Source organism: Vicia villosa, linkage group LG3 (assembly GCF_029867415.1).
Source record: "Vicia villosa cultivar HV-30 ecotype Madison, WI linkage group LG3, Vvil1.0, whole genome shotgun sequence".
Lineage (NCBI taxonomy): Eukaryota > Viridiplantae > Streptophyta > Magnoliopsida > Fabales > Fabaceae > Vicia > Vicia villosa.
In genome coordinates, this window is record NC_081182.1 from 133,489,545 (window position 1) to 133,517,201 (window position 27,657).

The 27,657-nt window shown below is 34.3% G+C and overlaps 1 protein-coding gene across 1 annotated transcript; it reads left to right on the forward strand.

The window, feature by feature from the left end:
- The first annotated feature begins 10,151 nt into the window (after window positions 1-10,151).
- On the forward strand, window positions 10,152-11,580 carry LOC131658999 (uncharacterized). The gene is made up of 4 exons (XM_058928245.1): window positions 10,152-10,394; window positions 10,477-10,578; window positions 11,258-11,504; window positions 11,573-11,580. Exons 1-4 carry the CDS (start codon window positions 10,152-10,154, stop codon window positions 11,578-11,580), a joined length of 600 nt encoding a protein of 199 aa, XP_058784228.1.
- Window positions 11,581-27,657: the final 16,077 nt, after the last annotated feature.

Genomic DNA, 27,657 nt, shown 5'->3' on the forward strand with positions numbered 1-27,657 from the left:
AGACTAGGAAACACGCTAGAGTAAAACTCTAAAGAGGAAGAATCACAAAGAAGAAAGAAGAATTAAAGGGCGAGCCGCGCCAATAAAGGGGCGAGACGCGCGAAACCCTTCTGTTTGGGTCCGCGCCGCGCCATTGCGTGCCGAGGCGCGGTGGCTGCGTTAAAGGCCCAAAACATATAAATAAAAGCCCTAGCTTCCAAGTAAAAGAGCAGAACTTTTGTGAGCGAAATTAGGAGAGCATTCTGAGTTTGCAGCCAAGAACAACAATTGAAGGCCAAATCTTTACCAATCGAAGACATTCCGTTGATGAAGATGAATCCCTCTATTAATTCTTGTGTGTTCTTCATGTCTATGGAGAGCTAAATTCCTCTTGTTGAGTTTAAGGTAGTAGTTAACCTATGAATATACAATGCCATTAATTATTTCCTATGAACAATTGTTTGAATTTATTATCAATAAGAAACCTTGTTTTTACTTTACACCATTGTTGAATCTTTGATCGAAAGAAAGGATTTTAACTTTTGCCCTAGGTTACTATATTGATTCAATCTCAATTTGCAGAGATGGAATTGTGATTGAGTTTTCATAATTATCGTTCCTTATTACTATTATCGATATTAATATTTGGAGAGATCGAATCTCACACCGGTAAAAGTTTATCTAATTTGATTTGCAGACATGGAATCATATTTGAGGATAAGTGAAGATAGTAATTCAAATGATTGTTCAATTGTGAATTAATTGATAAGTTGTATAGGAATAGGTTGATGAACCCTAAAGCTCAACATACTTCTTTAATCGTTAACAAACGTTCATTATTTGCATTTAAATTATTGTTTAAATTTGATAGTATCATAATCATAAAACAAATCCAATTACTTTTTCTAACTCAAAATAATTAACTATAGAACGGCAGTGATATTAACCAATCCCTGTGGATACGATATATTACCGAAAATATTTACCCACAAATACTTTCAACATAGGGGTGTGCAATCTTTGGGTGGGATGGGAGGCTTGGTTCCACTATAACATTTCTTGTAAATTAGGGAATGAGGTGGATTTTAGTTTCTCGTAGGAGCAAAGTGGGGCAGTTGGGGTTTTGGTTGGATGGCTTTTGCCATTGGGATGTGGGGGTCATTGATTTTCATATTTCCGAGGACCTTAGGGAGGAATGGTTGGAATTGTTATCTATTTTGCGGGACTTTCATCTTAATATGGCAGAGTTGGATAAAGTGGTGTTATGGAGGGATGTGGGTGGCTTCTTAGTGAAGAATGGTTTTAAGCGGCTTTATGAGTTAAAAGCTCATAATTTGGTAGTGAGTGATAGGTGTCTTTCTTGATTTGGGAGAGGTTTGGAAAGCACGTGTTTCGAGTCAAGTTAAACTTTTTGGTTGGAGGTTGTTGTTAAATAGTCGTCCTAACAAACGTGAGCTTTTTTTGAGAGGTGTGTGTAACACCCTTCTAAACCCCCGCGGAAAATAGAATAATATTCAGAGTAAACATGAAATACAAGGATGTCACAACTTCTTTAACAGAAAAATACCATGGTCATTTGTCATGCTACACGAGGAACCACGTAACATAATTACAATTCATGTTCAACACAGCGGACAATAATCCATAACATTGCATATTCATTATCCATGCAAGTTATTCTAAAACAATCATAAAACAACAAGACCGACATAATAATTCGTCTCTAAACTATCGTTCCCCAGTGTTACAATCAGAGCATGACTCGACACGAACTACGGGCTAGCTTACAAGTTATCTTCACCCAATCAAGACGCCGCTACATCCTTAATCTGAAATCATCAAAGTAAGGGTGAGTTTCATTCGAATTAATAAGCATTATGCAATCATAAGCAATAAAATCTCATAGTAATTATCATCCACTCAATCATACATATAATCGGAATTATTACAACAAGCAAGCATCTTCCAACAATATTGGCCATCGGCCCACAACTCATCAATTTCATCAAGGATCAAGTCATATTAACAACATCTTCTCAACACATCAATCAAGTAAACACACCAAGGCATAACACTGGATCTCATCCAATCATGTTATCACCAATGCATATGATGCAACTGACACTATGCATGTGGTACCAAAATTCGTGAATCATATCACAGGACTTCTCTCTTTGATACTGCCCTCTAGTCGCTCACACCCCACATGGGCACACGACTACTGCCTCATCGCTCACACCCCACATGGGCACACGATGACTTCCCGCTAATCTCCACACAATGGGAATTAGCCTTCCAATGCAAATGATTTATGAATAATGCACACATGACACATACTTACATCTTCATACATCATCATCATTCCGATGCTTAACATCGCTTAACACCTCTTACCAATAAGGTCACAACAAGTATGTACATGTATAAGCATCATTCAATCATTCACATTCATACATCACATCATCACAATTAACATACACATCATATTAATGTTAATTGCCACCATAGCCAACATATTAATATTAACAACATATTAATATTCACAATCATCAATCATCATCATCATACATATACAATCATTCACATATGTACACTACATCCTCACAATTAACATACACATCATATTAATGTTAATTGCTACCATAACCAACATATTAATATTAACAATATATTAATATTCACAATCACCAATCATCACCACGATCAAACATCGTTATATCCATCATCATTGCACACAATGTAACAAATTGTCAAAGCAACCCAACAACATAATCACAAAACATATATCATCTACGACATGTTATATACTAACATCACTCAATGGATATCACAATCTCATCACCAACACAAATACACGCATCAATAGTCATATATATAAGCACATATACATATACTATCTTTCAATTCATTAATAATTAAATCGAGTTTAAAAGTAAAGTTGGCTATTGCCCATTTTATCAATTCATCAGATAAAGTATCTCATTAGCTTCGCAACGCCCAAAACGGCACATAAATCGGATACTCGGATCAAAAGTTATGAGTTTTCAAAGATAAAACATTTTTAGAAAAGTGCTGCAGGAACGGGGTTGTCCCTACGTGGGAACCGGTTCCTGGCAGCTTCAAAGTCTCGTCTCTGGTTTTTACTATGGGGAACCGGGTTGTCCCTACATGGGAACCGGTTCCCAGCTACCCAGAATCCATATTTCTCTGTTTTTACAAGGGGGAACCGGTTCGTCCCACATGGGAACCGGTTCCTACGTACCTGCACAGCCAAATTCACCATTTTGACAGCATTTACCTTATCCCATTCCCCCAATTTCAGGTACATACGAACATAGCACACAAATACCATCAATTTGCACATCATCACATAATTCAGACAAGTTTTATACAAGTATTAACAACATATAACATGAGCATTAACAGAACCATGTAATTCACACAATTTCATCAAAACCTAACAAAATCCCAAACCCGACACGTACGATTGAACTAGATAACAATCCTAATCAATCATACTACCTACAATCACATAAGGAATACTAACCCGAAGAATCCCCCCTTACCTCAGAGTCGAAACTTCGAAGGTTCTCTTCCCCTTTGGCTCTTCTCACTTTCACGTGTTCTCCTTTCTTCAGACTCAGTTCCTGCTTCTGCTTCCTCTTTTTCCCAAATTCCTTATTTTATGAAAAATAAAATAAAATATTATAATGGGCTTGCTTAGTCAACACCCCCTCTTCTGCTAATCACCACTCTAGGCCCAATGCCAATAACTCATCATTTTCCATATAATTCAACCAAATACTAAATTATCTCTAATTAATAATTTAATTTCCAATTAAATTAAAATTAGAAAATATGGGGTGTTACAACTCTCCCCCACTAAAATAGTTTTCGTCCTCGAAAACATACTTCTAGTGAATAGTTCCAAATAGGAGTCCTCCATCTGACCTTCCTGTTCTCAGTTAACACTTTCTTAGTCGAACCTCCAAGTTCATCTGACATGCTCTTACGTTGCTTTTGACCATCCCTAGATGTACCACTCGCTATAATTCCAACGGCTAACAACAATGAAACTTCGAGGTGTGATCCATACAATACACTCAATAACTGAATAATACAATTACACAATCCATGGTATGATCACAACTGATCAACACTGTAGTAATGGATTCCGTTTACCCATGTACTAACCTTAGGCACACTCTTCCAATTGAGTGATAAAGTAATACTTACACTCTTTACCAACTGCTTCCTTCAAGAACTCAATACTCATATTCCTATACCATTGAATTCCAATTGTCTGGCTCCTCTTAGGTCACACCAGAATTACCCAACACGCTACATTCTGCTTTTGCTGCACTATCCTGATTACTCATTGCAACCATCATTATCAATTAGACTTCTAGGTTATACCCAACTCTGGCCCTCTTTACTCATTCGTTCAAGAATCATTCTTTACCATCCATGGTTCTAACTCACCACTCGTCAATACTTACTCGCACTCAAAAACAAATTCCTGATTTACTTCATCTATTAAACATTCCAACTATGGAAATGAGTGCACATCAGTAGTTATAATTACATAGCTCATCATCCTCAATATACCATTGCTTACAAGATAGCTCAACAGAGTCCCACTCTTCACTAAGAATGAAATCCACTTCGTCCTTCGTAGAGTATAATCCTTCATTTCAATTAGAAATCCACACAATACCTTACAACATCACAAGATTATTATAGCATCATGTAATATCAATTCTTCTTCTTAACTTCTCCGAATACCTACTCGTTAACTACGTACAACCGTAAAAGGATATCCATCATCTCGGCAATTATTCAAAAGGTCATAATCCTTTGGCACGACATCCTTACGTCCACGAGATTCTAAACCCAACATATAGATAAACACATATTCTCTATGTAGAACCCCGACATATTAATTCTCACTGCTCAGGAGTAGCACTCATAACACCAGTTTACATCATACCTTCGCTGTACGACTACGACTACTCGTCTTAAGTCACCGTCCAATACTTTGCACTCCTTCATAATCACTTCCTCATAAGTCCCCACAATATGGTGAGTGGTCATTCTCACATCTCAGCATTCATCACATCTTATACCATTAAGGTAACAAGCAACCTTATACCATCTATATGATTCCGCCTATTATCAACAAGAGATTAAGGGTGATCAAGTCCTCAATTTGTCAATAGATAGCCGACAATCATATTTAAGCATAGACCGTTGTTACTACATAATAGCGTCTTTTCCGAGTTTGCACCCAAACTCAACGACATTGTCATAGTCTAATAATTCTCTATGGTGTCCTTCTTCTAGAATATTCTTTTTCAGCTCGGTAACATCTGGAACACAACTGCAACTTCTAGACCTCATTACACCATCCTCGTCAATTCTGAATTCACCGTCTTTACCTTGGCAATTCAAGGTCGACTTATCGATCAACTCAACATCAGCTTTCTGATTTCCTCTAATCTCGTCAGGAATACCATTAGTCAGTTTCAGTATACCCAATCTAACATTATTAGGAGCACTTTCACATACCAAACTTAATTCTCTGAATTGTTCAATTAAATCCAACTCTTTCACCATCAGCATCGATATTTTTAGAGGCAACCTCGAACCATACAAATAATGTCACTGCAACATCAAAACAAAACCATGGCTGCCAATTCTAAATCATGAGTCAGATAATTCCTTTCCTGCGCTTTCAATCGTCCGACGCATAAGTTACTATTTACTGGTTTTACATCAATACACCATCCAAACCCATCAACGACGCATCACAATATACCACAAATGGTTCCAAAGTCTATGTCACTTTTTTTTTCTACTGATTCCCTCATCACTCAAATCCATTAATACTTAAATCATCCTGATCATCTTATTCATCAACGACATATTCTACTCGACTTCGTTCCGAACAATCGCGGTAATAGGCATTCTTATTCAACACTTGTTCATGCTTCTTTAACCGACATCATCATATCTCCTCATAGGACTAGTCTATGGTATTTATAACTCTTCCACAATGTAGAACATAATCTCTCCTCTTCGTGGATTCAAACGGTACATTAATCTGACACTCAGAGCTCAAGACATGAATGTTTCCAATCGTTATCCAAGATACAATACCGACACCATGCAACAAAACCCTATACGACATCTCCAAAACTTCTCAATTGGCACATTTAATCTCTAAGATTGCTTCTCAACAAGCCTCCTCATTATTCCTTTATTCTGTTTAACTCTGACACTGACATCCCATGCCGCACCAACGAACAATCTAGTTCTAAGGACAAGTGTAACCGTAACTTCACCTCTTTCCAACAGCACCCGGTCACAATTAAATATTGTTACAGCTGCTGCAACTATTTTTATAACAAACTCCATCTCTTTAGCTTTCCGACGCTTCAAACGGAACTCAAATCGGATGTCCAGAACTCCAGTTATGAATTTTCGAAGTTTCATAACGATTCAGCAATCTTCCTGCGATTTGCTTATGGAAATTCTGCTCCAAAACTCATCCTTTTCAAATTAATCTCATTACTAACATTATCTCATCACATCTCTTCGCTTCCAAACTTCTTATAACTTAAACAACACGTTTCATCGCTGAAACTCGATTTCTACAACATCCTGAAACCAAATTCATGTACGCCATCATCAACCTTCTTATCCTTGAGATCACACTCGTCTCTTCACATTACTCGCTCTTTAAAGAGTTTTCAACAACATCGATAACCTCTACCATCATCTCAATTACTTACTAGTAATCCTACGACAAGGTCTACGACAATACTTCCTTTAATCACTGCTTCAACAGCGACCTTTCACATAAGGCTACTCACACAACAACATCACAGTCCATCAGTAGCACTTGAAGCATCACAACTTCGAAATTCCATTTCTCAGAAATAACCATCATCTATTCCGAGACACGTCCAACTGAAATAACAACCACATTCTTCAGCCCATGTCACCTTTACTTCAGGAAACAATAACTCTACACTCTTGTACTGCTGCTCTGCGCATCACTCTATCATCTTGCATCTGAGACATATCCGAGAAGCATAGCTTCTCCCCCACTAGTTTCAATCCCACTTCTGCAGACAAACAGTTAGAACACACTGAGTACCAACAGTGTTTCACACACATGTCGCGTAACGAAAGGAAATTAACAACAAGACTCTGGTCACAAGGACCGACTATGCTCTGATACCACTATTGTAACACCCTTCTAAACCCCCGCGGAAAATAGAATAATATTCAGAGTAAACATGAAATACAAGGATGTCACAACTTCTTTAACAGAAAAATACCATGGTCATTTGTCATGCTACACGAGGAACCACGTAACATAATTACAATTCATGTTCAACACAGCGGACAATAATCCATAACATTGCATATTCATTATCCATGCAAGTTATTCTAAAACAATCATAAAACAACAAGACCGACATAATAATTCGTCTCTAAACTATCGTTCCCCAGTGTTACAATCAGAGCATGACTCGACACGAACTACGGGCTAGCTTACAAGTTATCTTCACCCAATCAAGACGCCGCTACATCCTTAATCTGAAATCATCAAAGTAAGGGTGAGTTTCATTCGAATTAATAAGCATTATGCAATCATAAGCAATAAAATCTCATAGTAATTATCATCCACTCAATCATACATATAATCGGAATTATTACAACAAGCAAGCATCTTCCAACAATATTGGCCATCGGCCCACAACTCATCAATTTCATCAAGGATCAAGTCATATTAACAACATCTTCTCAACACATCAATCAAGTAAACACACCAAGGCATAACACTGGATCTCATCCAATCATGTTATCACCAATGCATATGATGCAACTGACACTATGCATGTGGTACCAAAATTCGTGAATCATATCACAGGACTTCTCTCTTTGATACTGCCCTCTAGTCGCTCACACCCCACATGGGCACACGACTACTGCCTCATCGCTCACACCCCACATGGGCACACGATGACTTCCCGCTAATCTCCACACAATGGGAATTAGCCTTCCAATGCAAATGATTTATGAATAATGCACACATGACACATACTTACATCTTCATACATCATCATCATTCCGATGCTTAACATCGCTTAACACCTCTTACCAATAAGGTCACAACAAGTATGTACATGTATAAGCATCATTCAATCATTCACATTCATACATCACATCATCACAATTAACATACACATCATATTAATGTTAATTGCCACCATAGCCAACATATTAATATTAACAACATATTAATATTCACAATCATCAATCATCATCATCATACATATACAATCATTCACATATGTACACTACATCCTCACAATTAACATACACATCATATTAATGTTAATTGCTACCATAACCAACATATTAATATTAACAATATATTAATATTCACAATCACCAATCATCACCACGATCAAACATCGTTATATCCATCATCATTGCACACAATGTAACAAATTGTCAAAGCAACCCAACAACATAATCACAAAACATATATCATCTACGACATGTTATATACTAACATCACTCAATGGATATCACAATCTCATCACCAACACAAATACATGCATCAATAGTCATATATATAAGCACATATACATATACTATCTTTCAATTCATTAATAATTAAATCGAGTTTAAAAGTAAAGTTGGCTATTGCCCATTTTATCAATTCATCAGATAAAGTATCTCATTAGCTTCGCAACGTCCAAAACGGCACATAAATCGGATACTCGGATCAAAAGTTATGAGTTTTCAAAGATAAAACATTTTTAGAAAAGTGCTGCAGGAACGGGGTTGTCCCTACGTGGGAACCGGTTCCTGGCAGCTTCAAAGTCTCGTCTCTGGTTTTTACTATGGGGAACCGGGTTGTCCCTACATGGGAACCGGTTCCCAGCTACCCAGAATCCATATTTCTCTGTTTTTACAAGGGGGAACCGGTTCGTCCCACATGGGAACCGGTTCCTACGTACCTGCACAGCCAAATTCACCATTTTGACAGCATTTACCTTATCCCATTCCCCCAATTTTAGGTACATACGAACATAGCACACAAATACCATCAATTTGCACATCATCACATAATTCAGACAAGTTTTATACAAGTATTAACAACATATAACATGAGCATTAACAGAACCATGTAATTCACACAATTTCATCAAAACCTAACAAAATCCCAAACCCGACACGTACGATTGAACTAGATAACAATCCTAATCAATCATACTACCTACAATCACATAAGGAATACTAACCCGAAGAATCCCCCCTTACCTCAGAGTCGAAACTTCGAAGGTTCTCTTCCCCTTTGGCTCTTCTCACTTTCACGTATTCTCCTTTCTTCAGACTCAGTTCCTGCTTCTGCTTCCTCTTTTTCCCAAATTCCTTATTTTATGAAAAATAAAATAAAATATTATAATGGGCTTGCTTAGTCAACACCCCCTCTTCTGCTAATCACCACTCTAGGCCCAATGCCAATAACTCATCATTTTCCATATAATTCAACCAAATACTAAATTATCTCTAATTAATAATTTAATTTCCAATTAAATTAAAATTAGAAAATATGGGGTGTTACAGTGTGTCTATTCTTTTGATGAATAATTTGTGTTCTTTGTGTGCTTTTTTTGAAGAATCAAGTGGCCATCTTATTTTTTCTTGCATTTTTTCTGGTTTGGTGTGGCGGGCATCGTTCCGTTGGTTGGGGGTTGTTGCGGTTGAGGCTTTTGAGTTTGGTGGTTTGGTGGATGCTTTATTTCTGGTTGACGTTTTGTCGAAGTTTAAAGGTTTTGTTGTTTCATTCTTCCTTCTTTTTATTCTTTTCTTAAGTTGCTTGTTAGTTGCAGTTTTTGGTTATTTAGAAACCAAGCGGTGTTCAATACAAAGGTTTGGAAGTGTGACGATGTTTTGTCTTTCATTAAAAATCTTGATTGGGATTGGTTGTTTATTATTGACAAAGGGAGATTGTGTTTTGCTAAGGAGGCTTGGTTTTCCACTCCTTGGTTGTTTGTAGTTTGATTATAATGTATATTTGAGTTTAATTTATTATTTGTATATTTTGTCAGTCGCTTGTAAGATGGGACCGTTGCGATAATGCTAAAATGGAATACTTGTTTCATAAAAGATGTGCTGCACGACTACGCGATATATTGCAAAAGGCTAAAGAGAAAGCATGCAAACCGCCTTGGATGGGTGTAGATACATGGAAGTTTCTTCTTGAGAAGTGGCAGACAAAAGATTTCAAAGATGTCTCCAAACAAAATAAGACTAATCGATCATCAAGTAGAGGTGGGGCAGTCCATACGTCTGGCCGTAAAGCTCACCATGATGTTGCACTTGGATTGGTATGTATTATATTTGTAATTAAAATGCGTTAGTATAATTATATCCAATATACATGACTATATATATTGTCTTTAATTATAGGCTAAAAAACTCAAGCGACCCGCACATCCGGATGAGCTCTTCATTGCCACCCATAAAAAGAAGAATGGGGAGTGGGTTGACGAGCGTGCAGCGACAACACATGTAAGTTCATTAAGGCTTCAAAATTGTTCCTTGCTAGAGTGTTCAAACCAAGTAGTATATCTTTTAATAGGAAACCGAATTGTTTCCCTTTGTTTAGTTCCGTTCAACGCGCCGGCGTTCGCGTTTCTGGTGCTGAGAATTTACCTTCCTTATGACTCCGAATTAGGAAACAGAATTTGCTTAGTATAGTTGTTATTTGTTGAGAAATTGATATATTGAAATCAAAATTTTGAGGTTAAATAGGGACTGTTTTGATTTTGGTATGTACTTGTAAAATGTGTTGAATTGTTGAAGATGAAAGTTAAGAGAGAAATAGAGATAAACATATTTGGCTTAAGGGGTTTTCTAAATGTATTGGCAGTTGTCTTTGCCATGTGTTTATAGCTGAGTTGTGGGAGGAATTTTGAAGCACTCTAGCTAGCTAATAATAAAGGTTTCAAGGTTGTGGAGTTATGTCTGGATTTTGAAGCAGTTTATTAAGTCTTTAGTGCTGTAGATAGCAGCAGCACTAGTGACATTCAGTTGATAATTTATGTGCCATAAAATGGAAAGGAAAATTTGAGCATGTCTTGGAACCTTATGAAATGTATTAGGAAAATTTGAATGTGTACATTTCTGTTTTTTGCATTTCTGATTATGATGTATTCATTCTTTGACACATTAATCTTATGTTTTATAGGAAACATATGTGAGTAGTCTTACACAAGCCACACAAACTGGTATTGATGTGGATGGATCAACAAGAATACAAATGTGGAAAGACGTTGCCGGAGGTAAAACACGGGGTCGGTGTTATGGAGTTGCACAATTGGCGCACAACGTAAGAGATGGAGTGAGCTTTTTGACACAAGTGTCTGTTACAAACCCCAATAGTGAAGCAGATAGCGAAGCTATTGAGGCTGCCAGAGCTGAAGCTGCCGCTGCACGTGAAGAGGCTGCCAGAGCTGAAGCGGAAGCTGCACGAGCTAATGCGCGGACAGATGAATTGGCAAAGAAATTTGAAGATCTTAGGAAAATGTTTGAAATGTTTCAGTCTCATCAGTCGGGTTCTTCTAGTGCTCCTTCGAGTGAACATGCTCATTATAACTACTCGGTACTTTTACTACTTCTTTGACTTCTTTTTAATAAGCTTGATCTGAATAAATTATGCACTAGTCATGTTTGCTGCATACATAGCTATATTGCTGCATTTACTTCTGTCATATCACATCTTATGCTTTCATTGAGTTTCTTATACAAATTATATGTGAGCCTTTGAGTCTGCACGATAAATTATTCTGTATTCAACACACTTGCAGATAATAGTAAACACTGAACATAGTGACTGAAAGAGAAAAAGTATATATACTACCTTTTGTAGTTGTTGGTTATTTTAATTATGCATAGTGAATGAAATTAACTAAAGTATATCCACCTTTCACGTTCTGAACCACATTCAAAGCAATTAATGTAACATTTTTAATTTATTGAGTTTTTTTGAGTTGTCAATAGCAGACATAAATGGTCCTAATTTTTACTAATTAAATGTTGCAGGAGGATGAGGAGGATGAGGAAGATGATGTTGCTGATGATCATGATCAAAACGAGTAGGATGAGGAAGATGTTGCGGGAGGATGTGTTATGATTAACCTTATGTCTAGTTTGACTTATAAGTATACTTATTTTGGTACACATTGACATGTGTTAGGACTGTATTATTTTGGTAACCTTATGTATTAGGATTATGTTATTTTGTGGCAACTGATAGGATTGTGTTATTTTGGTAACCTTATGTGTTAGATTATAAGTAATGTATCACTATGAAGATTTATTAGCATTGTATCGTATATTGCAATTTATTGTTTTTATTTCAAAACGGTTAAATTATATTTATTAATAGTATTGTATCATATTTAATAATTTATAGGTGTAATCAAAATTTATAAAATATAGGTGTCACCAAAAATTGGTCAGACCCAAAAGAGAAAAAAATAGCGTAATCAAAATTAATAATATATAGCTGGGAACCAAAAAAAAATAGCGTCGGCTAAAACCGACGCTAATAATAAAATAAATTTTTCCCATCTGGGAGACAGCCAATAGCAAATGGACACGTTGCTTAATGTAGCGACGCTCATAACCGACGCTAACGATGAAATACAGTATCAAAAAGGGGAGCTAATCATGAACGACCACGTGGCACACCGTAGCGTTGCATAAAACCGACGCTAATGGTGTAACCATAGAACTCTAGAGCATGTTTAGTGTCCCACTTAGCGTGGCTTAAAGCCGACACTAGTGGTAGCGTCGGCCCATCACTACCTTTGCTTCGGGGTTTAAAATGACAGCCCCGACACCGACGCTAGGCCGACGCTAAGCGTTTGTAGCTTCGGTTTTTGGTCAATTAGCGACGGCTTTTGGCCGACGCTAAATTGTTGTTTTCTTGTAGTGTCCCTTGTTTGGATGACTGGACATGGGTACTTGGCTGACTGGGCATATAAATCTCTTGTTTGGCTGGCTGACTGGACTTGTTTACTATAGATTAATTTTCAAAAAAAATTAATTCACATAGGAATCAAACCCACAAACATATAATTAGCATCACAACACCCAACCACTGAACCAATTCACTTTATATGTTTAAATCTTGTTCATGACATTATATATTATATTGTTTGTTTTATATTGATCGGTATTATTCCATTTGAACAATATTATTTTATATAACGTTTATTTTATTCCATCTGATCAGTATTATTCCATTTGAAGAACATCCAACGTATATTTTATTTTTTTTATTTATAATTTAATCAATATTTTTCCAATAAATAAAGTTCTTACGTATATTATATTAGTTTTTATATAACTTTTTTTTATAATGTTTTTTTATAACGTTTTTTATGTGTTAACGTATATGTTAACGTTTTTTTTATAATGTTTTTTTATACCTTTTTTTTATGATTTTTCTTTAATAACATTTTTTTATAATGTTTTTTTATAACGTTTTTTTATAATGTTAATATATACACTATAATAAAATATTAATATAATAATAAATAATATTAGTTTATAAAATAATGTTAGTTTATAAAAAATGTTAGTTTGTAAAGCGTTATAATTTATAAAATTAGTGTTATAAAATGTTAAAACCTTAATAAAAAATTTATATGCCCAGTATATTAAATAAAATTAGTTTTATAAAATGTAAAAACGTTATTGCATACTATATAATTATTAGTGAACTTCTAATAAATATGCCCAGTATATTATGCCCAGTATAAAATGTTAAAAACTTTTAATGTATACTATATAAATATTAGTGAACTTCTAATAATGGATACTAAATTTATAAATATTAGTATTATAAAATGTTAAAACGTTAATGTATAACGTTAATGTATACTATAATGTTAACGTTAGTGTAATTTAATAAATATTAAAAAACAATAATGTATACTATATAAATAATAACGTTAATATATGTTAGTTTATATTAATAAAAATCATTTATTTTTAACGAAAAGGTTAATATAAGTTGAATAAAAAGCATTCATTTTCAATAAATTGCAGTAGTTCAGTTGGTTGAAATATTGTGTGGCAACCTTTAAGTATTGGGCTCAATTCCCATGGTTGTAAAATTTTGAAAAAAAATGCAATTAATTTTTCAAACAGTGCTAATTAAATAAATAAATAATATTTAAAAAGCCACGTGGGATGCCACATATTCAGATTCCCTACGCCCAGTCAGCCAAACAAGGGATAGGGGGTAGCGGAAATAGAATTTGTGTTTTATAAGGGGGTGAATAGATATTAACCCTAAAATTTATGTGGTCATATTGACTTGTAATTTTTAGTGAGGCTTTTGACATGATACCTTAAGTGTTTACACACCATTTAGAGGTCATTAATTACTGACTTGGATCCTTTGTTGCCATACTAACTATGTTGCTAACCTCATACATACGTTGATGCATATCTTGACTAGTTTAACCTAAATTGACTTGTTCTTGTAAGACTTTTGTTTTGGTTTATACTTGTTGATTGATGTGAATTCATGTGAGGTCCTTGACCTATAATATGATGTATAGTGGCTGCCTATAGCAAATCTCTTTTAGGTTCCATCTTTTCAAAACTTCAAATCTTTTCAAACCAACTTAGTTAGGTTTCTTTTTGAAGTGTGTTCATTGCATGGTATAAAACTTGATTGTTACTTGTTCTTAGGTGTTGTTAAACACTTATGTTGTTCTTTGTTATCATATCTTATGAAGTTGTAACCTGTAACACCCCAAATCTACCCTGCAATTAACAGGAAAATTAGAGTAGGTAATCTTCCCTTAGTAACCAGGTTCTTTTCAATTTCTCCCTTTCTCGAATGAGTGGATTTTGCAATCTCACAAGGCTTGGGATCTTGTTCTAAACCAGTGAAAGGAACTCTTCCAGTAATAGGCAACCCAATGATGCTTGAATATTCTTCCAAGGTAGGCGATAGTTGATAATCAGGAAAGGTGAAGCAATGATACAATGAGTCATAGAATTGAATCAAAGTGGAGAGGATTCCTTCTTACATGGTCAACAAAGTTACTTTCAAAGAGGCCTCCACTGAGCGATGGATTTCAAATTGACTTCTTTGGGACTACACTCGCGAGATCAAAATGACTATACCAGTCTCCTATAATAAGTGTACACTCTAAATCCGGGTTAGGATATGTCTCACCACAAGGGGCATGACTCCCTTTCCCAATACAACTCAATAAAATAACAAGTATACACATAGGAAAATAAAAGACACAAATAAAAGGTTATGTACAAAAACAAAGATAATAACAAAAGATAATAACAAAAACAAATATTGGGTCAACCGTTCCACAGATACACCAATAATTTGATCATTATCCCCAGCAGAGCCGCCACTTTTCTGTAGCGGTGAAATTGGTGAGACTAGAGTCATAGGAAAGACTTAGCTCATTTTAAACAGAGTCGCCAACGCGCATTATTGTTTCCAAAAATGAATGGATGTTATTGTTTTGATTGTGATTGAATGTTATATTTTGTCAAGATAGTAATAGTTTTTGTTGTTGTTTAATGTTATATGTTGTTGTGATTGAGTGAGATTGAGATAGTTTTTATGTTATTACGAATGTTATATTGTTACATTGTTAGTGTGTTATTGACAATGTTATTTTTGTTTTTTTAATATTGTATTATTGTTATATATTATTTTTACATATTGTAGAAAAATGAATTATATTATGTTATTGTATTGAGATTGTTATTGTGTTGTTGAGTATGTTGTTGTATGTTGTATTAATATTATTTTTGATTTTATTTCATATTGTTGAAAAGTGACTTAGTAAGTTGTTGTATTGAGATTGTTAATGTGTTTCTAAGAATGATGTTGTTGTGTTATTGTACTATTTTACTGTTAAATGATTTTGAAAGCATTTGATATAAATTTCAGAATGTATTATGGATTGCAGTGGGATGAAAGTCGATAGATTTGACTCGGTGTATGAAAAAGGAGTTGTGGAATTTCTTGAACTCTTGGAAAAGATCTTGGCAAAAATGGAATCTTTTATTATTCTTGTGCTATATGCGAGAATATAAAAAAATGAAAATAACGTAATATTTCATGACCTATGTTGTGATGTAATTTGTCAAAATTATATAATATGAATGTGGCATGCTGAAGTAGATAAAAACCAAACTGCCTTGTCATAAATACATGAAGTTAACATAGATATGGATGATTGCCTAGAAGATATGACTCGTGATAATGGAGAATATTCTTTTATGAAGGTCCATATTTACGATACTTATGTAGTGACAAGGATGTGTAATTATATAAGGAGGGCATAAATTTTACACGATTGTTTGTGGAGTTAAAATTGTTTATTCTAAAGGAAAAAGTGGGTGGACAATTAATGTATTACATAATTGTTTGAATTGAATGCTTCCAAAAGATAACAATTTGGTGAACCATAGTAATGAGGGAAAAAATAGTAATAATAGTAAAGCTTTGTATAAATTACTATTTTTGGGTATTGTGACAACTTTAGCCTTGGGTAATATAAGATCACTTATTTGTTTAAATTATCCATGATGTTTCCAAGGCTTATCCACCTGTAGTATCGTGGGAAGACGTAGCCGTAGATGATTGTTACTAAGGCGACTTTTATAGAGGGCTTTTAAAGAGGGCTTTAGGTCCTTCAGTAATCCCTTGGTAATAAATAATTACCCACGACTTTTTCAGTTATCAACGAATTTAAGCCCTACGTATTGGAAGAATTTCTTGTATCAAACGTCAAGAGACATAAAGCGTGTCATATATGTGAGTTTAATATGTGCTTACACCAAACTCAGTTTGGAAAAAAGAACAATTACCTTGGGCATCAAAAACTTATAAAACACAATATCAAACTCTTACCCTAAACCCTAAACCCTAAACCCTAAACCCTAAACCCTAAACCCTAAAAGGGTGCAGAGTAAGAGTTTGATATTGCTCCTAAGCCTTTATCTGGGAGGAAGTTTATAATAGACAACAACATTTTTCTAGCATTCCTCCTTCATGTTATTGAATTTCTCCATTTCTCCTTGAATCTCCTTACTGTTTTGCCTCTCTTTGTTGTTAGTGGTGGAAAAGAGGGGAGAGCTAGACAAGGATTTAACCTCATTATATATTTTTTAATTGTTCATCTAACTCTAAGATTTGTGCACCATGTTTCAACAAGTGTAGGTGCGTTAAAGATGCTCTTGTTCCATATAAATTTAATAAACAAGAAAATATTTCGTTTTCCCCTTAAAGTGAACCATGTAAAGTTTTTTAAAAAGAATAAACCTTTTAAGTTGGAAAAGAAGAAAAATGTCGTGGTTCCACCTGCTTTTTTTCTTATTCTATCAAGGACTCCTGTCATATATACTTGTTATGGTAGAGATTTGTTTGGTCCTCCAAATTTTATGCTTTAGAGCCTTGGTATTAAATTTGGTTTCCAATCCAATGATGGATGGATTCAAGCTTTAGGCATCGAATTTTGGTTTAAGCCATCCTTACAAAATCGACTTGTAAGTTAAAAGGTATCACTTTATATAAACTATTTCAAGGCTCTATTTCTAACCAATGTGAGACTTAGAATTTTTCAAAATATATCCCTTCACGGCTAACATTATTTTTAGACTTGGTGAATGGAATAAATAGTGGGTGGCCCATAGTCTGATCGATGGGCTGTGATACCATATTAGAGTTTGGCCTAACTCCTCCTTACAAAATAGGCTTATAAGTTGAGGGGTGCAACTCTATATAAACTAATTCAAGGCAATATATCTAACCAATGTGAGACATGGGTTTTTCCCTATACAACCCTTCACGCCTAATACTCTTTTGAATTTTGTGCGTGGATATAATTGGTGGATGAACCATGATCTGATCAATAGACTTTTATATCATATTAGAGTTTGGCCTAACTCATTCCTACAAAACTGTCTTATAAGGTGAGGGGTGTCACTCTGTAAAAACTCTTTTAAAGTTCTATCTCCAACCAATGTGGAACTTTGGACTTTTCCCAATACACTCTATCAAGCCCAATACTCTTGTTGGGCTTGGTGCGTAGATAAAAAAGATGGGAGTCCCATAGTATGATCGTTAGGCTTTGATGCAATAGTAGAGTCTACTTAGTCTATTCGCAACTTGGACCACGTATTATTTTTGCATTTAGTTATCATCATCAAAATAATATCAATCGTTTAGGAATATCAGAGCTTTCTCGATTACTTAATTTGTAAAATAGGGTTCCATAATCTTTAACACATTAGACTATTAGTTGATTTGTTGGAATATTGCATACATTTCCCAAAGCATCCACAACAAACTTGTTGGATTTGGTCGACGATGGCACCTTTACATATGGGGTTGAAGATGTAATTTATGGGAACAAGACATGCATTTGACTCCAAATATGTGTCCAATACTCGGTTATATCAAGTCATATGGAACAAAGATTGTTCCATGGTCCACATGATAACATTGGTATCCTCTTTCCTCATCCCAACATGTTTTCCTACATTGGAATAAATTTTTTTTTTCAATATTCAACTCAACATCATATATGTTTGTCACCTTTTGCTCTACATTTGCTTTATTCATTTTACCATTTTTGCTTTTACCTCTCTCGATTTATTTTTCATTTTTTCTTCTATAACTATTGTCTAAATAACCAATAGCCTTGTTGAAGTGACATAAAGATTGCATAACTTAGTTTTTCAACCAAGATTTTGTCTTAGTTTTTTTAGTAGATCGTTATCCACTAAGATTCTTACATACTATATGAGAGCTCAATCATAAAGTGATATATTTTAAGTGTAGTTTATACATATTGGAGTGTCAATGCAGTTAGCAATGATAAATATGGTTTTGAGCCTCCAATATTCTAGAGAGAGTGTGAATCCTCACCTATATCAAAGCAAGAGTTTAATTAACATTGCTTGGTATGAAGTCTATTGTTCAAGGGAAAAGTTTGAGCACGCCCAAATTCAAATTCCTATAATTAGTTTCCCTAACTTAATATTATAAAAATTAACTCTGAAATTTTAAAATTTATCTTATTTTTAATTCATTTTTGTCTTTTCATTATTCATCCTTTTTTATCTTTTTCTTTCTTTTGATGTTTGACTCAAATTTAATATTTTTACTTTCAAATTTTATATTTTAATTTTTTTTGTCATTTTATTCTCAATCCATCTTTATCTTTTTCTTATTTTATGTTTAACCCCAAATTTAAAATGTTTAAAATTAATTTTTTAATTATGAAATTTATCTTAATTTCGTTTCCCTTTTTGTCTTTCATTCATCTTCCATCTTTATCTCTTCCTAATTTTATGCTTGACTCAAAATTTGTATATATTTGTAACTTCTTCTTCTTTTCTATTATATCATTTTTATTCCAAAAAAAATTAATTTTAAGCCAATATTAAAATTTTAAAATTCATTTTAATTTTAATTTTTTTTTTGTCTTTTTATTATTCATCCATTTGTATCTCTTTTTTTTATTTTATGTTCAACTCTAATTTTAAAGTTTTTATTCTTAAATTTTAAAATTTATTCTAATTTTAGTTATATTTTTATGTCTTTTCATTCTTTATCACTTTTTTATTTTATGTTTAACCCTAAATTAAAACTATTTTAAAATAATTTTAAAATTGTAAATGTTTTCTTAATTTTAATAATTTTTTTTCTTTTCATTCTTCATTCCTTTTTATCTCTTCCTTATTTTATGGTTGACTCAAATTTAAAATATTAATAATTAATTCATAAAATTTAAAATTTATCTTTTTGCCTTTTCATTATTTCTCTTTCTTTATCTATTTCTTTTCTTTTTATGTTTGGCTCCAAATTTAATATTTTAACTTTAAAATATTTAAATTTATTCTAATTTTTATTTTATTTTTCTTTTAATTCTTCGTCATTATATGTTTTATATTTTATGTTCAACTCCTAATTTAAAATGTTTAAAATTAATTCTAAAATAATGAAGTTTCTCTTAATTTTGTCTTTTCATTAATCATCCATCTTTATCTCTTTATTTATTTATTTTATGTTTAACTCCAAATTTAAAATGTTTAAAAATAATTCTAAAATTCTGAGTTTTTTCTTAATTTTTTTTTTGTCTTTTCATTCTTTATCCATCTCTATCTCTTCCTTATTTTATGTTTGACTCCATAATGTTACTTAAATAAGATAAACATAAATTCATATTTTTCATCTATCTTACTTAACTTTATGTTTTATGTTTGTATCTCTTCTTTAATTTATTTTTGATATTTATTATATAATCAATATATTGAAATTACTTAAATTTATTTTTTTGAATTTATTATATAATCAATGTATTTGAACTACGTATGTATAGATAAAATATATTAACAAATTTATATAATAAATTTTATTTTATAATAAAGATGGAAGGGAATATTAGAAAATGATATGAGTTAAATAAAAATAATAATTTTTTTTATTTTATTTTAGACATAACTTGGATATTCTTGCTCGACAGCATATACTAATCAATTGAGTTGGGAAAAATTTGAATACTATATTTTTTTTCAAAAGAAAAAGGAATATATACTAACAGTATTAAATATTTTTACACTGTCAACCAATGATAGACATGTATTTAAGTAAAACACACTTTTAATTTTAAATTATATGGCGTGACAAGTAAAAAAAAATTAATTGATTGTATGTATAATGTTAGTTTACGCTGTTTATGCATTATCTTTAAACTCTTCTTTTAAGTCTTAAAACAATATTTTTCTTTAAATGCTTTAATGATTTTAATAACTAGGATGATTAATCACTTAAATAATATTTAAAGAGGACATTAAATCAAAATAAAAATAAAATAATAAGTCGCTTAGTTGTTACGACATAAAGTTAACAGTCATCTCTGCTTATAAATTAAGGAGCCTTTTGATAGAAATCATAATCAAAACTCAATTGAAAAACCAAAGTTAGACTTATCGAAATTAAGATGTCAAGCCAGAAAACTGTCGGTGTAATGTTGGTCTTATGCATGGTGATGACGACAACATTACATGCAAGTGAAATGGATGATGTATCATGTTCAGAGGCAATTTTATCTCTATGGCCATGTCTACCTTTTCTGGAAGGTTCTCTTCCACCAACACCTGTGGTGTCGTTTTTTTTTACCTCCCCGTTTCACTTGGGAGGACGGCACGCTAGACCCTTCACGCGAAATTTGGAAGGAGAATGCGCCCGTGGTGGGATGAATTTTATTTCAGTTCTTCCTACGATATCACACGAACTTTCTTATTTGTCCTACGAGTAGGAAAGGGAAAAAAAGATCTCAACTAAACCCTAGGAGTTTGCTAAGTGTGGGGATTTACACCTAGACTAGAAATTCTGGAGTCCGGGAGGTCGGTTATACATAGGGAAGTGTTTAAACACCCTACATATCTGTAGTACTCTACAGGAACCTTCTCTGTGTCATTGTGTTTGTGTTTGCTGCTAATGATTGGGAAAGTTTCTCCTTTGTGTTAGGAGAAGGAATTGAATTGATTGAAGAAAGACAGACAGATAGACAGACTGACTATTTTTGGTATTTTATTAGCTCGCTGAGATTCCTTGTGAACCTCATGCCTACATATCCCTAGTGGAAGTCAGAGCTTAATGTAGTTCGGGGAACTAACTAGGGAAATTAATGTTTTTTTGGTGCCTTGCTTGAAGCTCAAGGTTGAAGCTTGGAATTAAATCTCTGTTTACAGTAAAGAGATATGAAATTATCTCTACAGAGAGGTATTTGTACTATTCTACCACAAACATTTTGAAAGGAGTGACAGAATAACTGGATTCATTTCATTCAAGAGGGGGACCTTACTTGGGTGTACAAGTATGCCAGTCAGATGCCTCTTAAATGAAAGAAAGATGCTCATCCAAATTAGGGAAAGTGTACAAGTCTGGGGATGTGCCAGAGCATGTCTTTCAGAGTCCTAAATGGGAGACTTTGATTGAAATTGAAATTGAGATTGAAATGTTTGTTTGTTTGAATGTGGTAGAGTAGTAAAAATATCTCTCTATAGAGATAAGCTATGTCTATCTAATGTATAAAAGATTTGAATTTAGCTGGCTTGTATGAGGCCCAAGCTTGAGGCTTTTTGATTGATTAATTAATATTATTGACTCTGGGAGATGACTCCACTGGGGGTTAATTACAGGGTATTTTTGTGTTCTGTACAAAGCCCAGAATTGAGGCTGACTCTACTTAGGGAGACTCTATTTGTGTGCCTTGTACAAAGCCCAAGGTTGTGGCTGACTGTTGAGGATAATTGAATGAATGACTTTATTTTATGTGCCTTGTACAAAGCCCAAGGTTGTGGCTGACTCTAGCTAGGGAAAACATTATTTTCTGCCTTGTACAAAGCCCAAGGTTGTGGCGGACTCTTAAATGAATTAAGTATGTATGACTATATGGGGAAAGATCCTAAGTGTTAGGAATCTTTGACACATGAAAGATATGGTTTATATGCCTTGTACAAAGCCCAAGGTTGTGGCTACTGAGTGATGAAGAACTCACTGGGGAGACTCTATTATCTGCCTTGTACAATGCCCAAGGTTGAGGCTGACTCTTGACAGGGGAGTTTTATTGTTTGGTGCCTTGTATGAAGCCCAAGGTTGAGGCTAACTGTTTTTGTTGGTTTTAACTCTACTGGAGATTAAAAGACTGTTTTTCTTTGGAAGCTAACCCTTTCCAGGGATTTTGACTCAGCTGGTGAATTTGTCTGTTAAAAGACTGACTTTATCATGTTTTTGGAGGCTGACCCTTTCCAGGGGTTTTGACTCTTTTGGGGAAATTATCTCCTAAGAGAATGAAATTATTGTTTTGACATTTTAAACAGATGTTGGAGGCTAACCCTTTCCAGGGGTTTTTTTTGTTGAAATGAAGGAATGGATTGATTTTAAATGACTTTGGAGGCTAACCCTTTCCAGGGATTTTGGATTTGAAGGATTGGTTTTAATTGACTTTGGAGGCTAACCCTTTCCAGGGATTTTGAGATTGAAAAATGGATGGCAGAAAGATTATCTAGTGGAGACTCTTTGTTTAAAGCCCAAGATGAAGGCTGACTCAATGCTGAGGATGACCAAAACATAGATCCTAGACTCTACTAAGGAGGATTGATGAAGATAAGGGTGACAGAGACTGTCCATGTCTCTCATTCCAAAAAGTGTACTCAATGCAAAATTGAGACAATCTTAGCTTGTTTTGAAGTCTGGTTTAAATTGGAAAAAACTCACCAGGGTAGGCTAAAAGGTGACTAAAGACCTGTTCCTATGTTTGTAAGAAACCTGATGGGTCCTTGTATACAAGCTCAAGAGGAAGCTGGAAATGCTTTTAAGAAGCCTGTGGGTCCTTGTACAAAGCCCAAGAGGAGGCTAATCGAGGGTCCTTGTTATAGCACAAGAGAAAGCTTATGTAGTTTTGAACTTATTTTGGCTCTAAGCAAATGGGTAAGAGGTTTCACCGGGAATAATTCCTCTTTGGGTGGATGTGTCCTATTTATTTGGATTCTAAGGTTTTTGCCAAGATGTTTCACCGGGAATAATTCATCTTGGGGGTTTGAACTACAGATCTCTAATTAGGAAAGAGCCTTCACCGGGAAGACATTCTCAATCCTAGGTCATATTCCTATAATATATATATAGTTTAACTGTCCTAAGGTTTATACTCAAACGCAGTTCTAAACTAATATATGCACAGTTTATATTTGACAGTAATTTAAATAAAGACTGTAAATTGAAAGCTTGTAAAGCCTAACCTGGATGGAGTGGAGGCCATTGAAGAAGTATGTACAGAGCCTTACCAGTAATTTTTGTTGTTTTGTTGATAATAGTTGAATATTTATGATAAAACAGTTAATGGTTTTTGAAAATAGAAGAAGTGAAGATGGACAAAGGTCACATAGGTATCTGAAGAGTTTCACCGGGAATAATGCCCTTCAAATACCAGAAGAATGTTTTGAAAACAGAAAGAAGATTTTGAAAATACAGTTTTGAAAACAAGCTAAGAAGAGAAGATTTTTGGGACTTACACTCTATTAGAGGCCCAGTACTTTACAGTACTGGTGATAAAAGCAATTTGAAAAAAATGATTTGGAATGATACAAGGTTTTGTTGTTTGAAAACCCTAATCATTTGATTTTATCAGAGATTGAAAATAGTTTTGAGATTTGACAAAAGTCAATTTAATTAAAGCAAAGATGAAGATCTATGCCTAATTAAGACCTAAGTGATTAGGGTTTTATCATAAATGTATTTACAAAAATGATTAGGTTAAAACAAAGTGAAAATATGTATTAAAGTATTTAAGAAAACACCTAAAAACATACTATTTTAAACCTAATAAAAACATGTGAAATAAATAACATTTTTATGATCTTTTTTATTATTCACAAAATAGAGATATTAAATAGCATGTGTGTAAAAAATGAAGTGAAAATAAATTAATTTGATAGGTTAATCAATTATATGAAGTTGTGAGAAAATTGAAGGAAATAAGTGATAAAAAATAATGTTTTGGCCTCACCATGGTTTGAACCCACGCCCTTGAAGCCAACAACTCAAAATAACACCACTGCGCCAACGCGCGTTTGGTGTTAGTAAGTTGCCTCCACTTGGTCATATTTCAAAACAAGTTGTAATTCCTTAAAAAATAAAAGAATCAAAAAGTCTGGGGCGAGGGGGATTCGAACCCCAGACTTGTGGCATGATGATACTAAAGGCGCATGTGTGGCCACTAGGGCAAGTTGTTTAGTCGTTTATAAAACGCTTTCAGTTAAATATATTTTAAACCCTCCCCTGAGAAATTAAAAATGGCGCCACCACCATCTTCGTCTTCAACCTCAAGCTCCATGATTTTTTGAATTTCTGAACTCACTCGTTTCTCAATCATTTGCCATGATGTAAACACGAAACTTGCTCTAAATTCACTCACGATTCTAAATATGTAACTAACATGAACTAATATTAACTACATCTAATTAATTTAACAGAAATCGTGAAGAACCCTAAAATTTCAAAATCAAATTAAATGACTATACTGAAAGATAAATGAATGATGATAGAGGGTTTTCAATCCTCTGATGATGCTGAACAAGATAGAATCGAGCTATTTCACAAAGAGTACTTAAATTATAGAGGTGAAGTTCAGAAACTTACCTCTGAAACTGAAGGTCGTGAGGATGATGGAGAGCACCTGGGCTTGAATGAATGATCTCAATAGCTTCCCTGAGACTCAATGATGCTAACTGGATGCTTATTGTAGCTTGAATCCTCCTGAATTGCTCTATGGACCTCCCTCGATTTCAGCTTCAAGTGAACATGGAGGTTGTTGAATTTGGAGTTACAGGTGAGCTGCAGCCATCTGGTTAGCTCCACTATGACCTAGGGAGTGTGTCTGAATGATTGGTTTGGCCTGAGACTCCCTGAGTTACTCCATGGACCTCCAACTGCAAATGCTTCCAAGTGAGAGCAACAATGGTGTTCCTCCACTTACAGAAGTGATCCAGGTGCTTGGATCACCTCAAATGACCTCCCTTGAGATGTTGGAATGCTCACTTTCCAAAGATGAGCTTTGGTTTGAAGAAAACGATTCTTCTTGCCAAAGAACTTTGAAAAACAATGAACAAGAGGAGAGAAAGAGAAAGCAAGTAATTGAGTTGCTTTGGTGTGTTTTTTGAATGAGAATGAGGCCTCTATTTATAGGCAAATGGATCAGTATAGCTGCAGAGGAGTGAGCTTCCTTAGTGAGGGAGTTTTGGTTTCTTAGCCATGAAGAAATTCAAAGAATCTCCAAAATGCAATGATGCATTTTCGAGCCAATTCTCCCAACCATTGATCTTGCAGGATCTTAGGGAACATTTCTGATATGTAGCAAGTTTCTATTGGCTTAGGAGAAGATTCCAATTGGTGAATCATTGCTTATCATAAATTCTCAAAAGTAATGATTACATAATCACATGTTCTTGCTTTTGGGAATCTTCTTCAATCTTCATGCCATGGTGAAAATGAATGCATGGCATTGTTTCAGACATGTTATGGGTCGTGTAGCATCCATTCATGAAGCAAAATGCACAAAATTGCAAAGTTCCAATTTGCACATGACCTATAATTTCACTTTATGAGGCCAACTTTGAACAAGCATAACTCCTAGCTCAAATTGAATTTTGAGAAGGTTGAACACAATTTGGAAAGCCCTAAACATCTACTTCAAATCATTAGTTTATGTCTTCTTCAGATTCCTTTGGGAAATTTGTGAAAAATGAGGCCAAAGTTGGAAGAAAACTAGGTTAAAACACTTAGAAAAATTTCTAAGTGTTTATGACCTAAACTTCAAAATTTCCAAAACTTCATAAATGGTTGATCTTTTGAAAAAAGTTCCCTTGTAAGATGTTGTTTTATTTTGCAAGATCTACAACTTTCATGTTGGAAGTTTTTTGAGTTGTGTAGGTGAAATTTTGAGATCTCACCATGCCTTTAAAAACCCTAATTCCCGACTTTTCGCTCCTTGATGAATTTCTTTGAATTTCTTTGGCCAAATGACTTTGATATCCATATATTGATGATATTGATCTTTGAAAGTCATTTTTTGACCAAAAACCTTAAAAGTCAATGATGATCCTTCACAGTTGACTTTTTCCTGACAAAGTGAATTTTTGGGCTTTTGTGTAGAAATAAGATCTTCTCCCCAAATGGATGATATAAATGGATTATATGGAGGTAGTAGAGATCCTTGAATCATGTCTTGAGTTTTGGATTCATGCCCTGATCAGAAGTCAACTATCTTGGTGAATTAGGTCAAAACCCTAATTTGTCGACCATGTGAAAGTAATGACTGTAGACTTTGAATTGAAGTGTGATGTCCAGTAGATCTTGTAATATGAGTTATTTGAAGAAGATTGATGTCTTTGAATGACCCTCTGGGGCTTTTTAGGGTTTCCCAAATGTGATCCCTGATTTTAGTCCTTGATAGGCTCAAAACCCTAGTCTGGTGACCTGAGTAAGCCTGTACTCAGATGACTGGATGTCTAATCAATCATAGATGAGAAAAATGAAGTTTTTGAGCTCCATGATTGTATTAGAGGCTAATCTTTGTATTGATTGATCCTTTGCCTGAGCTTTCTTGTCTTTGTGCATCCTCGATTAGGTATCAGATGGAGAAATGACTGCTCTGGGTACTTGTCTTGACCTGATGAAAAATCCTGAAGATATGTCATCTCAGGGGGGTCAAAAATTAGGGTATGACAGATGCCCCTATTTAAGTTTCTTTTATCTGGAGGGAGAGAGATTGAGATCTCGATCTCTCCTGCGTAAAAGAGACTTAAATATCAAAGAAATGCCCGAATTTTGGGCGCTCCTGAGATGTTTGTAATTGATAAAATCTTTGCATGATTTGATCCCGTTGTCGCACTTGGCGGGGAATGAGGAGACTAACTCCTGCAGAAATACTTGATGTGGATTCTGGTGAATGGATGGCAATGCAAGATGCGCAATCCATCTTCTTTAACTAAGTGTTGATACTTAGAAAAAGGTAAACC

Bases quoted from the DNA above. Each gene is read 5' to 3' on its own strand.
- LOC131658999 (XM_058928245.1), top strand. From the start codon at position 10,152: ATGGAATACTTGTTTCATAAAAGATGTGCTGCACGACTACGCGATATA. The intron at 10,395-10,476 runs GTATGTATTATA...CTTTAATTATAG, and splicing joins ATGATGTTGCACTTGGATTG to GCTAAAAAACTCAAGCGACC. The intron at 10,579-11,257 runs GTAAGTTCATTA...TATGTTTTATAG, and splicing joins AGCGTGCAGCGACAACACAT to GAAACATATGTGAGTAGTCT.